This window comes from Plecotus auritus (genome assembly GCF_963455305.1).
Source record: "Plecotus auritus genome assembly, chromosome: 7".
Lineage (NCBI taxonomy): Eukaryota > Metazoa > Chordata > Mammalia > Chiroptera > Vespertilionidae > Plecotus > Plecotus auritus.
Window position 1 is genome coordinate 130,618,221 of NC_137774.1, and position 15,549 is coordinate 130,633,769.

General features: G+C 38.7%; 1 protein-coding gene across 6 annotated transcripts in view; it reads right to left on the reverse strand.

Annotated features, from left to right (window-relative positions):
- Positions 1-15,549, reverse strand: part of XRCC4 (X-ray repair cross complementing 4) — a 211,978-nt gene that overhangs the window by 119,257 nt on the left and 77,172 nt on the right. For all 6 annotated transcript variants that reach the window (XM_080680146.1, XM_080680147.1, XM_080680150.1 and 3 more), the window contains one exon: positions 5,865-6,031. In XM_080680146.1, the coding sequence (XP_080536272.1) occupies positions 5,865-6,031 (167 nt within the window). The remainder of the gene's footprint in view (positions 1-5,864; positions 6,032-15,549) is intronic.

Below are 15,549 nucleotides of genomic sequence, written 5' to 3' on the forward strand. Positions count from 1 at the left end.
GTCAGTGCATATTCACAGGTTGCGGGTTCCACCTCAGTTGGGGTGCATACTAGAAGCAGTGATTAATGTTCCTCTCTTATATCTTTCTTTCTTGCTTTCTCTTTCTCTTCCTCTCCCTCCATCCTTACCTTCCTCCCTCCCTTCTTCTCTCAAGTAAGGATAAAAAATAAATAAACTTGCTTAGTTTTAGCAAAACTTAGAATTTTGTTGCAACCAAATTTCTGACCATCAAACTGGATAACACTTCCTAAATATAGCTGGGAAGTGGGGCTTAGCAGGAACAGAGTATTACTGTGAAAAATTTCAGGAAATAAATTTACTCTTAATTTATCAACAAATTCAGAGGATGCTATCCTTTTATTCACTATTTAGTACTAAAAGGTAATGACCATCCCCCATCCCCCATATTTCATGCCAATCCTCCCTTAGGGCATTAAGTTACCATGACTTCCATATTACTTGTCTCATGCCAACCCTCCAGCTCAAGAATTAAACAGGCATTATTACTAAGTGGTACCATTCAGTAGAAGAGAGACATGGGATTCACTGCTAAGTAGAGATACTAAAGGAGAACTCATGTACAACTAGATTAGACAAAAATTAATCCAAGGCAAAGCTCAAACCTGATGAACCATAAATAACTTCAAACAGGAAAGGCCTAAATGATGTTTCATCTTTTCAAGGGTGACTAGGACAACAGAACAATTATTAAGTTTAATTAGTAACTTAGGACTGAGGCATAAAAAAATGAAAAGAATAAAAACTAAATATGAAAAATACTGGATATCCCAAAATAAAATATTTCTGATGGGAAAACAAAGAATCTAAGAATAAGAAGTTTAAAAACAACAAAAATAAGAACAGAAATAAGGCAATTTCATACAGAAATAACATCCAAAATAAAACAACAGGTTGAATAATAAACCCAAATAAAACAAAATACATAAATGTGAACATGTGGTACTTAGAAACAGTACAGTAATCCTTGTATTTATAATCAGCTCTGGCAAAATTTATATCCAGGTCAGGGTTGTACAGCATAGGAAAATATAAATAAAGTTCAGAGGACAAAGAATGCTGGAAAAGAAAGCAGTGGTAAAGAGATTTAATAAGCCTTAAGAACAGAAGATGGTAAACATCTGTTCCTCATCCTTTCTGAGGACAGAACAAGAGGAAATGGCCTTCAACTACACCCTGCAGGACTTAGATTAGCAATAGAAGAAAAGGGGAAATTTCTGACTGTGAGTGTTCTTCAACACTGTAATGGGCTACCAAAGGGAGTTGAAGCTATCTCTTGAGGTCTTTAAAAATCAGATTGAATTCATCTCAATATAATGTGATTCTAGCTTGAAGGCAGACTGATGGAATAGAAGAGCTTTCAAGGTCTCTTCTATTCTAATGATTCAATGTGTGTCAACCGATTTCGATCTGTTGAAAATTGCCTCAAATTATATGTTTAATAACTAAAATCAGAATAAAGCTAGAGAGTTTCTAGCTTGATATAGGAATGCAAACAAGAGACCTACTCAGTAACATGGAACATGAGTTATTTAAAATAAATAGAAAAAAAGTAAAATAAATATTGCTAATAAGCTAAGGGTTTACATACAATATTTCTAATGTTTTCTCTATCTAAACTATACAAAATTAAATTAATCCAGTAACATCACTTGTTCAAAATCGAACTAAGACCAAAATTATTAAAAAGTAAATAACAACAGCAGCAAATAAAGTCTACACATTAAAACTCATTCTTTTTAATTGTACTGTAATCCCTCATTTTTTACTCAAAGTTCCTTTACTCTCCACTGTCATCCCAAATGAAAATAGCTTTAGAGTTGGCTCTGATTATTATAATATGCTTATTTCAATATCAAAATATATGCAAAAAATATCACCAAAAAGTGAAGTAAAATTTAATTCACAATTCCAGACATAGACTATTAAAGATTCATTTTTTTCTTCTAGTCTCTATCTAAAGATATATTTTGCAAAAAAATGGGATATTATTCATATTTTAGGAATTCATATTTGCTCTTAACATATCATAAACATTTTTCATGAAATAAGCACATGTGTACATGATTACTTTTTTGCTTCTATAATATCCTATTGTGTATTAAACATATTTGAAACCTAACTACCCTATCTTATAAAGGAATTCTCTGCATCTATTTTATGCCCCTCCTTCTTTCACTCCCCTAGACATACAGTCTGGAACAGTGACGGGGAAGAAATGATTGGATCATGGATAGACACTGATATAAGAGAAATCAGAGGCTACTAAGAAAACTGAACTGTGGCCAGACCTAAATGATGGCCCCAACTAATGATTCTCTACTTTCCATGTCCTCAACATATTGACTCTTTCTAATCTCTATTTCTAATCTCTCTAAAGTCTCTTGATCAATATTGTTATAGGCAGTTAGACAGACATAAACAGAGCAAGGAAAATGGGCCAGGTATAGAAACTCACCAGGGCAGAAAGCCCCAGTTGCCCAACAAGGGGCAAAACTGGGAAAACCAAAACCTCACCTCAGAATTACCTATCCTTCCCTAGCACATCACTTGTCATTCAGTTTACACCCCCGGACCTTGTCCTCCCTAAAGATAGCATCTAAGCCTCAGCTGTATTTCAGCTCCAGGCCCAGAAAAGCAACAAAACCAGACAAGGGATTTCATGGCTATCTCAAGACCAGCTACACTGATTAATGAACCCCTGCCCTGGCACTGACCAATCAGAGGATACCACACCCTGAAAGAGCATACCTGGAAAACTAATGAATATTCTATTGAGACCCGCCCCTGTAACCTCTCCTAAGATTTCCACCTGCAAGAGAAAGATAAATAAGCTCAGGATGAAGGACCCAGTGCACGCTCTCCCACAAGGGAAGACACCCGTGCCATTCCCTTCCCCCTTCTTCCCTCTAAGGGACCCATGAGACTTGCAACCAGGGGAGCAATGAGCAGCAGCAGCTCATCCAGGGCTAACCCCTTGAACTGTCTCCAAGGACCCTTTTCTCTGACTTCTCAGTAAGCCAAAACAGCCCAGCCTAGGCTCTCCTGATGCTTCTATGCCCTTCCTTGTTTCACTGTTCTCAGTATATTTTTGCTATAGCCAATAAATTCTTAATTTGCCACACTTTGTATCTTGATTAAAAACTTTCCTTCCAGGAAACAAAAACCAAGGTCTTGTCATATCCCTAGTAACAGTACTACTTACCTCATGGAAGCTGGAACTGCAACTCTTGTGGCTCATTTTCTAGTATTCTAAGACTTTTGAGAGGGAACACTAAGAAAGTACTGCTTGGCCATGGCCAAGATACAGTTATAGCTCCTTAAAAGAGCCCCTTTCTCTGTTGAAATTGAAAATTTGGGGAATAGTAGATAAGCTACTAATCTGACACCTGGTATATAATGAACCTAGAATTCTCTGGAGTGGTCTCTCTTTCCTCTCAGTTTGAAGGGTTACCCCAACAGCACACATCTCCAGCCTCTGAAGATGTCTGTCCCAATATTTACAAAAACATAATAGCTGGCACATAATAAGGCAGGTGATAAAACACATGGCTATGCTTTGATCAAATAGAAAACCTTTTGCCACAATACCACAAAGGCACTTTCTGCATAGCTCAGATATAGTGAATGAAGCATCTGTGGGCCACATATTACATGTACAGCACAGGGAACATTTTCTCATCTTTGTTCCCTGCTGCTTTCCATTCTATGGCAGTGGTGTTGAATACTAATGAGATAATACCTCTTTCAACCTCTGGCAGACATTTTAAAGTAATTTGTTCAAGTACCAAAGACCCAGTCTGCATTTTTGTGGGCAATTTGTGGATCAAATTTTCTATCAACTTGAGGGTATTTTGAGTTTTAAATATAATGGCTTACCATGAACACAGTACATCTCCTTTAATTTGATTTATTTCATATATAAGTAGACCCCAAAACATGCATTCTAACAGAGATATCTGATACCAATTCAAACATGAATAAAATAGAAGTTAAAGAGAAAAATTAACTTATTTTTCTGTATGTTTTCCTAGTATTTATACATATTATATTTGGTTTTATTATTTTTATATGATTGGAGATAAAAATTAATTCAGAACTAACCAAACTACTTTCTTAATAACTGAGAGCCAAATATAACCTAGGTATTAGAAACTTAATTTGTATGTCTTGCATTAATTAATAAAAATGATAAGGGCACATATGTAACACCTTAATCAATAAAAAAATAAAGTGTAAAAAAGAAAGAAAAATAAATAAATACAAATAATTTATTTTAGTCAACCTCATTTTTACATACATCCTATCTAATAAAGAGGGAATATGCTAATTGACCCTCACGCCATCAAAAAGATGGCGGCATCCACAGCCAATAAGGAGGGAATACGCTAATTGACTGCCCGCCCTCAAAGATGGCAGTGCCCACAGCCAATAAGGAGGGAATATGCTAATTGACTGCCATGCCCACAAAGATGGAAGCACCCACAGCCACAAGATGACGGTGCCCAGTCCCCTCAGCCCCGCCGGGGTGGCAGCCGCACAGCAAGGCTGGGCCCGCCCCCAGGCGGGCCCAGTCTCTCCACGCACCTGCCTCCGGGGTCCCCCAGTCCCCTCAGCCCCCCAGCTGGCGGCTGCCCAGCCGCCCAGGGCCGCCCAAGGCTCAGGTAACCAGGGCCGGCCAAGGCTTGCACTGCCGGCAGTGGCAGCAGCAGAGGTCTCATGGGACGTCACCCTCCCCTGATCGCTGGGTTGCCTCCCGCCCCTGAGGGCTCCCTGACTGTGAGAGGGGGCAGGCCGGGCTGAGGGACCCCACCGCTCCAGTGCATGAAATTTCATGCACTGGGCCTCTAGTATATTAATAATATCCTTCATTTATTCTTCATGTATTCCCCCATACATATATGTTTACTAAAGTACATAAAACCAATGTCAAATGATTCCCCTAAAAAGAATATGATCCTAAATAGAATGTGTTCTTATGTTTTAGAGCTACTACTGGTTTGAATAAAAATTTTTAAAATCTATTGTACACACTGGAGGTAATAATAATTATCATTATTATGTACATTCCACATAATTAAGATGTTGTAAGATATATATGCACAAACATATGCATATTATACTATATATGTCTTTAATGAACTAGAGTGTTCACAACATACATTTTATTTTCTTCAAACATCTTTTACACAATAGAGTAACACAGGTTAAATCCTAGGCCAGCCTAGATTATTCCATAGTTGAGAAAATTTATAATGAAGAAAAAAAGTGACTTTCCTCTTCATCTTTTAAAAAATGAGAGGTAAAATCTGGAAAATAAAAGGCTTTCAAATGTCTTTTCCAGTAGTCACAATTACCTGGTCTTTTAAAAATGTTGGTGGTATGAATTTTCAATCAATCAGGAAAAATAAGTTTGTATCAGGAGCCAAGACACACATCATTTGAAATAGTTGCCATTCATATAAAGATTCCAAATAAGGAATAAATCATTCCTTATTTATGTTTCATGTCTCTTTTTATTCACTACTAATCCTGTAATTTGAGCTAAAGTAATCCTTATAAATATCACCTTCCTAAATTTTGATTAATATTAATTGATTCTGATTCTCATTGCCCAATTATTCCTTATCATTTATAAGTTTGCTGGTGCAACCAAATACTAATGACCTGAAAGTGTTCATTTATTACTATAATGTACAATAGTGACCAATAATTTGGTTTAATTATAATAAGGTATAACAAATGACATTTTAAATATATGCTAGTCTATGTTACACATTAACAAATCTTTAACACTAAATGATCTAAAGAGAGCTTAGCGTTTTTATGATACATTATGCACACACCTTCCTTGAACATCATTCCAATCTCTCAGAAGCCTTTCATTTTCTTTCTGCAGGTGCTCATTTTTGGCTTGGTTTTCTGCAATGGTGTCAAGGCAGTCACAAATAAGTTTTCTAATGACCTCAGCTGGGCTTGTGACTTTCTCTAAGTTGAAGGAACCAAGTCTGAACTAGGATGAAAGGAAAATATGATTAGCTTTAGAAGAATATAAAAATTGAGCAGCCCAGTTTTAAATACACATAATTTTTTCTAAAGGGAAAAAGTTTGATTCAAATACAGCACATTTACCAGATATATAATGAACAAAAACCTGAGCAACTTCCTTCTTCCTTATTAAACTTTATCACATAAAGCAACATATAACCTAAGAATAATTTTTGTAAGTTGTAATTCACTCTCCCACCTCCTAGAAGAAAACAACATAAATGCCATATGAGGATATTATTGTTTGCTATAACCTTATTTAAATCATTCTGCTGAGATTAAGATAAGAAATTACACATGAGGATTCTTAATGCTAATTTCTGTTAATATTGAAGGTAAAATTGAATAATTGAAATAAGCTATATCTGAAGAAAGAGAAAAATTTTGGTAATAGCTAAAAGAAGTGTAGGGTTTTAGGAAACTATTAAACCTGGGGACACCACACAGTAACAAAAGCAATAATTTATTACTATCCTATATAATAAAAGGCTAATATGCAAATAGACTGAACTGCAAAACAACCGAACAACCAGTCTCTATGATGTGTGCTGACCACCAGGGGGTGTGCGCCAAACATGGCAGTGTCAGCCACGGCGGGATAGTGGAGCAGGTAAGTGGGGGCACCAGACCAAGGTGGGGCACCGGTCGCTGTCATCGGGGCAAGCCTCTGGTGGTTACTGAAAATTCTTTGCTCCCGTGTGCCACGGTCCCGCCTGGTGCTTGCACCTGCTGCCAGAGCCAACCCCGCTTACACCCACTGCTGGCACTGGAGCCACCGCTCACACCCACTGCTGGTGCCCAGCGCCAACCCCCACCGCTCAGCACCATCAGTGAGTGTGAGCGGCGGCTACCAGCCCCAATCGCCCTCAGGGCTTATCCACCTACCCCTGCTCCAGAGGGGCAATCAGGGCAGCAGCTGCCACTCACACCTGCTGACTGTGCTGGCCCCACTGGCACCCACTGCTGGCACTGGCCCCAACTGCTCCACGCCTTCAGTGGGTGTGAGGCTGGCACCGTCAGCGCGTGGGAGCTGTGGTGGTGGAAGCAGGGCTGCCGGCAGACAGGGGACCAGGGGCCATGGCGAGAGGGGCTGGGCGGGGGTGTGAAGGATGGGCCGAGACCCACCCCTGTGCCTATCGCAGCCTCACAGCCTACAGTTCCTTTCAAGGTGCACAGATTTGTGCACTGGGCCTCTATTTTACAATAATAAAAGCATAATATGCTAATTAGAAGGGAGGACCTCCCAGACAAAGCTGGGGCTGCGAGGGAAGCCCAGGTCCCAGATGCCTGATGATGGCCGGAAGGAAGCCCGGGTCCCAGGTGTCAGAGGGAAGCCCGGGTCCTCAGGTTCTGGAGGGAAGCCGGTGCCGGCAGCCAGGGAAAGGAAGTCCTACTCTTGCACAAATTTCATGCATCGGGCTTCTAGTAAATTATAAACAATAAAGAACTTAATTCTTCTTCTAGTGGGCTTTTGAAAATAAGACAGTATGATATAGTTTTAGTTACAGTTATGGAATTCTGAAGGATACACAGGTTCTCATTTGGTAGATAAAAACACTAAAAAGCAATTAATAATTACAATTATCTTAACTACTAAAATTATAATTATTACAAGAACCAGTAAGATTTTAAAAATAAATACTATTATATAGCTGCCATGTCTTGCAGTGGAAGGATCACTCAAGTGCACCACAAATATAAATTCATCTAATCATCACCAAAATGGAACTAATATACATTTTATAGATATAAACTGGGGTTCAGAGTAGTTATCTTATAGAGTGAAGAAATCAAGTCAAGATCCTACTCTGCCATGCTGTTGGGCTGTTTCCTGACGTAAGAAGATGTCCTAACTAAACAACTAGAAGAGGAACCTACCAGGTTCAGAACCTCCACAGAGAGATTCTGATGACACTGAGTAGCACAATAGAGAGAAAAAAAGTGAGCATTTTTTGTTTTGTTTTGTTTTGTTTTAGCCTTCTAGATTAGTAATTTCTACTATGGCATTTATCTAATAAGAACATTTCCAAATGTCTTGCTTTAAAAAGAATCCTATATAATAAAGAGGTAATATGCAAATTGACTCTCATAAGATGGCTGCCTACAACCAGGCCAGCAGGGGAGGGCAGTTGGGGGTGACCAGGCCTGCAGGGGAGGACAGTTAGGGGCAACCAGGCTGGCAGGGGAGGGCAGGTAGGGGAAATCAGGCCGGCAGGGGAGCAGTTAGGTGTTGATCAGGCTGGCAGGGGAGTGGTTAGGGGGTGATCAGGCTGGCAGGCAGAAGCGGTTGGGGGCAATCAGGAAGGCAGGCAGGTGAGCAGTTGGGAGCCAGCAGTCCTGGATTGTGAAAGGAATGTCCGACTGCCCATTTAGGCCTAATCCCACCAGGATCGGGCCTAAACGGGCAGTCAGACATCCCTCGAGGGGTCCCAGATTGGAGAGGGTGCAGGCTGGGCTGAGGGACACCCTGCACCGTGCATGAATTTCATGCACCAGGCCTCTAGTATTTTTATAAGTATGTTATATACAGATTGAGAAATATGAAATAGTGGTTGATAATTCTGTTGCAAAACCCTATTAGCCAATTTACAAATAAAACTAAAAGTCACTAAAGTAAATATCCAATGTTTATAATCTGAAAAACATTTCAGTTTATTTCTGTAATTTAGAATTATTTGAATGTTTAACTACACAGAATAACTTTTCTGGATAAATTGTGTTTAGTAATTTAAATTTTCAAAAAGAAAATGTCTTAATATTAAAGAAACCCTGCCAAAGGCTAAATACTGATTATTCCTACATGTTGAGAAACATTTATTCATACTAGCTCTAAATCTAAAGGGGAAAAAAGGATATTTATATTCTTCAGTATTATTATAACACACTTTAGAGGACTGAATAGTCAAAAGAAAAACTGTGTGTGTGTGCAAATGTATGCTTCATCTTTTAATTTATTTTATCTTACCTCTTCCTGTTTTTTAACACAAGAAGGGGAGTCAGATTAGAAAAAAGATCATTTAATTCAATGAATACATCCAGGTAACTAAATTAAGCAATTTGGACAATGTTTACCCCAAAAAAGACTTGGAAAAACTAAGAATTATAATTTATTCTATTAAAATTATTTCAGGGAATTTGTCACATCTGATTTATATATCTTAAATTTAGAATTAAATGATCAAAAGCACTTGCATTTCCTCATATAATGAAACAAGAATCCATTTAACAAGCTTATAAGTTTAAATAAGAAAATTTTATCTATGTAAGGAATATATAAGTTGAAAGTTAATTTGAGCATTTACCTTTAGAAGCTTCTCTTAGTGTAAACATATATGCACACAAAATAAAGATCTTCTGTAGAGTATTACTTTTCAAGTCAATACAAAGTAGAAGAAAAATTAAGCTTATTTTATTTTTAGACAACATATTACATTATCAGTAAAATGTAAACCCAAAAAAGTGATTTTTTTATTCATCACAATTGTCAGGCAGCTTTTACTAAGATGGACATTTTTAGAAAGGAGTTTTTATAACTTGAAAGTTTCAACAATGACAAATGAATAATTAATTTGTGCCACACTTTAATCCTGAATAAAGTAATTGGTAAAATACAAATACACAGATAAACACAAGTCCAGACCCCATCCTTCTATTTTAGATGGCAGAGGAAGAAGGAACCAATTCTAAATCAATCATTACAATCAAGTTCTTTCAAAACATTATTCAAATGTATATATTTAAAATTCCAAAAGAGATTCTTACATAATTTCTTGGCTACTCAGTACAGAATAAACTTAAAATGTCACTGCTTCTTAACTGTAGGCAACTATTGTTTGGTTTCCATTTTAAAATTATATTTCCTAGTTTTTTCCTTTAACAAATGTGAGCATCTGTTATTACAAACAATAAAAATGAGCAAAAAGTATATAGAAACTCAATCCAAGAAAGGATTTTACTTAAATACTACAGGCCCGGTGCATGAAATTCGTGCACGGGAGGGTTCCCTCAGCCCAGCCTGCACCCTCTCCAATCGGGGACCCCTAGAGGGATGTCCGACTGCCGGTAGGACCGATCCCTGTGGGCCCACAATGGCCCTCCCCTGCCGGCCTGATCTTGCTCCCAACTGCCCTCCCCTGCAGGCCTGATCTCGCCCCCAACTGACCTCCCCTGCAGGACTGATCTCACCCCCAAGAGCCCTCCCCTGCCAGCCAGTTCACCCCCAACTGCCCTCCCCTGCCGGCCTGATCTCGCCCCCAACTGCACTCCCCTGCCGGCCTGATCTTGCCCCCAACTGCCCTCCCCTGCCAGCCTGATTGCCCCTAACCCCCTTCCAGCCTGATCTCGCCCCCAACTACCCTCCCCTGCTGGCCTGATCACCCCTAACGGCCTCTGCCTCGGCTCCCACCAACATGGCTTTGTCTGGAAGGAAGTCGGACATCCAGAAGATGGCGGATGAACAGATCTAATTAGCATATTTCCCTTTTATTAGTACAGACTAGAGGCCCGGTGCATGAAATTCGTGCACAGGGGAGGGGGGTGTCCCTCAGCCCTCTCCAATCTGGGACCCCTTGAAGGATGTTCAACTGCCTGTTTACAAGGATCAGGCCATGGGGGTGTGGCCAGCCTGGTGAGGGGCTGAGGGCTGTTTTCAGGCTGGGCACACCCCCCAGCGACCCAAGCTCCCAGCCCCTCCTTTTTTTCTTTTCCTTTTTTTTCAGCACCTCCTTGAGCGGAGACCAGGGCCAGCTGGAAGCAGGTATCTGGGATTTATTTATCGTCTATAATTGAAACTTTGTAGCCTTGAGCAGAGGCCAGGGCCGGCCAGGGCGGGCGGGAAGCTTGGCTTCCTCCATCACCAGGGGCAACCCAAACCTCCTGCTCGCTCCAGCTCCATGGCCGCCGCCATCTTTGTTGGGTTAATTTGCATACTCGCTCCTGATTGGATGGTGGGTGTAGCAGAGTGATGGTCAATTTGCATGTTTCTCTTTTATTAGTGTAGATTATATAGGATAGGATTGCTTAAATGGGGGGGGAGCCTTTTTCAGCAGGAGGAGATGCTCTTGACAGACAAAAATACATAATCCCTATATCTGGACTGATAGCCAGCCATATGCACTATACTGCCAAACCAGTCATTAAAAAATTGAACCGCTTTCTTAACAGCTGTTGCCCTAAAACCCCTCCTCAGTCCCCACCTTAGGTTCTGCCTTCACAGTTCACCCAGATTAGGTTCTGATTGGCCAGTTTCTATGCCAGTCAGCATCAAAAGCTCCACATTCTAGACAGCTATTGGCTCCTCGCACTTCACCCAGATTTGGTTCTGACTGGTCGGTTTCTATGCCAGTCAGTGTCTCCGGGCCTATCTCTGGGCCTGATCCGTAGTCTCTGTGGCAGCTGCTGATCAGGCCTTGCCTCTCTCTCTCTCTCCAGGCCTTGCCAGCAGCCACGGCAGCTGCGGATCAGGCCCTGCCTCTCTCTCTGGGCCTCTCTCTCCAGGCCTGATCCACAGCCCATGGTAGCAGCAAAGTCATCAGGCCTCCGCCTGGCCCCGGGCTGGAGGCTAATGACCTCGCTGCGCCCGCCTTGCCCTGCCCAACCCTGGCCACCCCACCTGCTCACTGGCCGCCAGCCTTGCTGTGATAGGAGCCTGTGGACCGCAGGGGAGGGACTGAGAGGTGCTCCATGCACTTCCTGGTGACCGGTCGTCCATCTGGTCGTTTAGGTCATGACAGGCCTTTTATAATGTAGATTAAGATTATTTTTTTGAAAAATTCTGTTCTGTCTGAGAGAGTGACTCTACTGGACCATTTTGCTTATATACACATGGGTCAGAACCGAGAAAGAAGCACCCTTCCACTTTCACGGCTGCTGTTCCAGCCTGCCCACAACATTGCAGATGCAAGACTCCACTTGCCCATATACACTGAATTTTGATAAGGACTTCATATCCGCCTTGAATAAATTCAGAGGCAAAAAGTATTTCTGTGCTCTAATCCATATTCAGCCCATCCTTATCCTGCCACTCAAATGAAAAGTGGCAACGAAGGAAAGCATTGTTTTTAAAACTAGCAAATTTGCACAAAAGCTATATTGTACGGTTGGGTCAATTTTAAATTCTTTAGCTTTCTGTTTGACAAGTAAGCCTATTAGCATGACTATTCTTTATTTATTAGTTCTGTCATTTCAAAATAATCTGCAATATAAAATCTGGGCTTCAAAAGGTACACCAGAATCAGAAACCACAAATTAAAGACATTTTGAAAGTATATTTCTTCCTTAGAATCATGGGCAAAAATATGTTTCTTTTTGCAGTCAGTTCCAAAGATCTTTTGAAGAATTAAATGTACATAGATTTATACTGAGCACCTCAATCAGTCTATAATCTAAGATTTAAGCTGCTTTATTTTTCTATGTTAAAAAGTTGAGAACAATTAACTTTTTAAATGTTGTTAATCATGGTAAGTTACACTAGACAAATACATAATTGCATATGCATAGTTGTAAAATTCTAGTAACACAGGAAATCAGTCATGTTAAGTAATAAATAGGAGAGTAAACAGTATTACTTTGGCCTAGTTATATTAATCATCAACTGTTAAGTATTTTGAATCAACTGTATCTTCACTAAGACCTTTTTATCATGAACTCTTTGGTTCAGTGACATGCTCAAATGTTTAGATTTAAACAAAAAAAAAAAAAAACACATTACAAATGAAATTTCTAAAGCAGTAACATATCTAAGTTGACAACTAGTCACATTTATCTTCCAAGGTAGCAAGAACTGAGAAAAGAATACTGATAAGAACTAAAGAGGCAAGAGATCTATATTGTGAGACTACTAATCTTACTTTTCCAACCATTTTCTTGTCCAACTTTCTTACAGCTCAAAAACATGCTTAAACATCTCAGATTGCATGATAAAGAAGGCTCTGCAGCCCTAGCTGGTTTGGCTCAGTGGATAGAGCTTCAGCCTGTGGACTGAGGGGTCCTGAGTCAATTCCAGTCAAGGGCACATGCTCAATTTGTGGGCTTAATCCCCAGTAGGGGGCATGCAGCAGGCAGCTGATCAATAATCCTGTCTCGTCATTTATGTTTCTATTTCTCTCTCCCTCTCCCTTCCTCACTGAAGTCAATCAAAAAATATATATATTGTAAAAAGGAGGCTCTGCATATTTTAGATCCTGTAGGTTCTTAAAATCAAAATGCAATAATCTAAAGGTAAAAAATGTGCTGAGCTCTAATTATAGTGCTTCAAATTATTAGCATTTCAAGACCATGCTATATGCTTTAATATATTAAGTATCATTTAAGAATTCTTATTTCAATCTTCATAATTGTAAAAAATCATTGGTGGGAGTCAGAGAATCCTTGAGAACAAAAATCCAAGTCTATGTGGTTAGGGAATAATATAAATTACTTTTACTTGGAATGACTATAAATGTTCACTCCATTAGTATGTTAAAATACAGGTAATAAGTCATTTGGCTCACAGGAAATACAGTGAAATCTATATTTATCTTAGTCTAATTGGGAGTTTTAATTAACAATGAGAAAGTATACTACATATAAATTCAGAATCAACTAGAAGGCTTTCTTATAGTAACTGGTCAAATTAAAAGATATTATGTTGATATTAGAAACATTTTGAACAAAATGTTTTATAAAAACTTGCATTAACTATAACTCTATTGTCCTTAAAATCAGTTATCATAAACTTATAAACTCAACACTAGTGAACCTTTAAAAGTCATAGAAATACAAAGTTTCTTTAAATCCTCAATTTAAATAAAATGAGAAAATATGAAATCAAGACAAAAAATGCTCATTTATTATATAGTTTATGAATTTATTTTTAAAGTTTTTAGAGCTTAATAATTATCTTTTTAAACTACAGATTAAAAATTATTCTGCCATATATTGTCATTCAAAAGTATTTAATAAGAATCCAAAACTCTTTACTTATAATTTTATAATTTAATGGCAGATCTCTAGGAAACAAATTTCTATCCAAAATATTTACACAGAGAAACTGGTAATATTTACTTTGATTCATTTCCTTAGTTACTTAGAGACAAGATAAAAACAAATTATTGTTCTAAAAACATTTAAAAATGTTAAGGTGGTTTTTAGGTGAATAATTACATAGAAAAACTGTTTATAAGCTATAAAATTTAGCATCTAATTTTGATGAGATTAAGAAGAATTGGAAAATACAATGAATGCTAACTATGCATTTAATTGAATTTTCTTGCAAATAAAAAAGTAATTAAATGTTAACAATAAGGTAGTTTCAGTTCATGTACTAATAGCAAAGTAAGCTGTACTAGACTAACCCTACCGGAGATAATAATTACAAACAATGAACCAGAAAGAAAAACCCAAAAAACACAAAAACCTAAAAACAAAAATCTATTCAAGGAACTGAAAATGACTGAGAGAAGGCAGCAATTGGAGAGTCCTCAAAAGAGGTTGAGATCCATATTTACATGACTATTTCTCACAGGTCACTCTCTACTTGTAGAGCTCATGTACAACAAGTAGAAACCACACTTGCTGACATGAGAGGTATGCAAGGATGGAATTCTGGGCTATACACACACACTAAATAGTTTGAAAATAGGAGGAAAAAAATCAGAGGATCAGTACAGTATAGGATCAGTTACAATCCCCAGAATAGAATTAGACAAAAAAAGAAAACAAAATGAAGAATGAATTTTAAAAGTATTAGAAGAAACGCATGAATTAAAAGATTTAAATTAACAAAAAGAAAGGGTCTACTATAAGGTTCCAATACACTGGATTAAAAGAGGAATCATATCAAGACATACTATCATTAAATTTTAGAACATTTCAGACAAGAGAATCCTAAAGATTCCAGAGCAATAAAATAGGTTACATATGAATGATCAGGAATCAGAATGGCACTGGATTTCTATAGCTATTCTACTAGTAGATATTAGAAGTCAGTTAATTAACATCTTCAAAATAATGAAGACATATTCAGAGAATATGTTCCACCAATGTGATGAAATAAACCAAATCTACACTAATAAAAGAGAAACATGCAAATTAACCATCACTCCACTACACCCACAAGCCACGTCCACCAGCCAATCAGTAGCAAGTATGCAAATTAACCCAACCAAGATGGCAGCCGGCCACAGAGCTGGAGCAAGCAGGAGGCTTGGGTTGCCCCGGAAATGGAGGAAATCAAGCTTCCCACCCACCCTGGCTGGCCCTGGCCTCCGCTCAAGGCTACAAAGTTTCAATTATAGAAGATAAATAAATTCTAGATACTTGCTTCCAGCTGGCCCTGGCCTCCGCTCAAGGAGGCGCTCAAAAAGAAAGAAAAAAAAAGAAAAAGAAAAAGAAAAAGAAAAAGGAGAAGGAGAAGGAGAAGGAGAAAGAAGGAGAAGGAGAAGGAGAAGGAGAAGGAGAAGGAGAAGGAGAAGGAGAAGGAGAAGGAGAAGGAGAAGGAGAAGG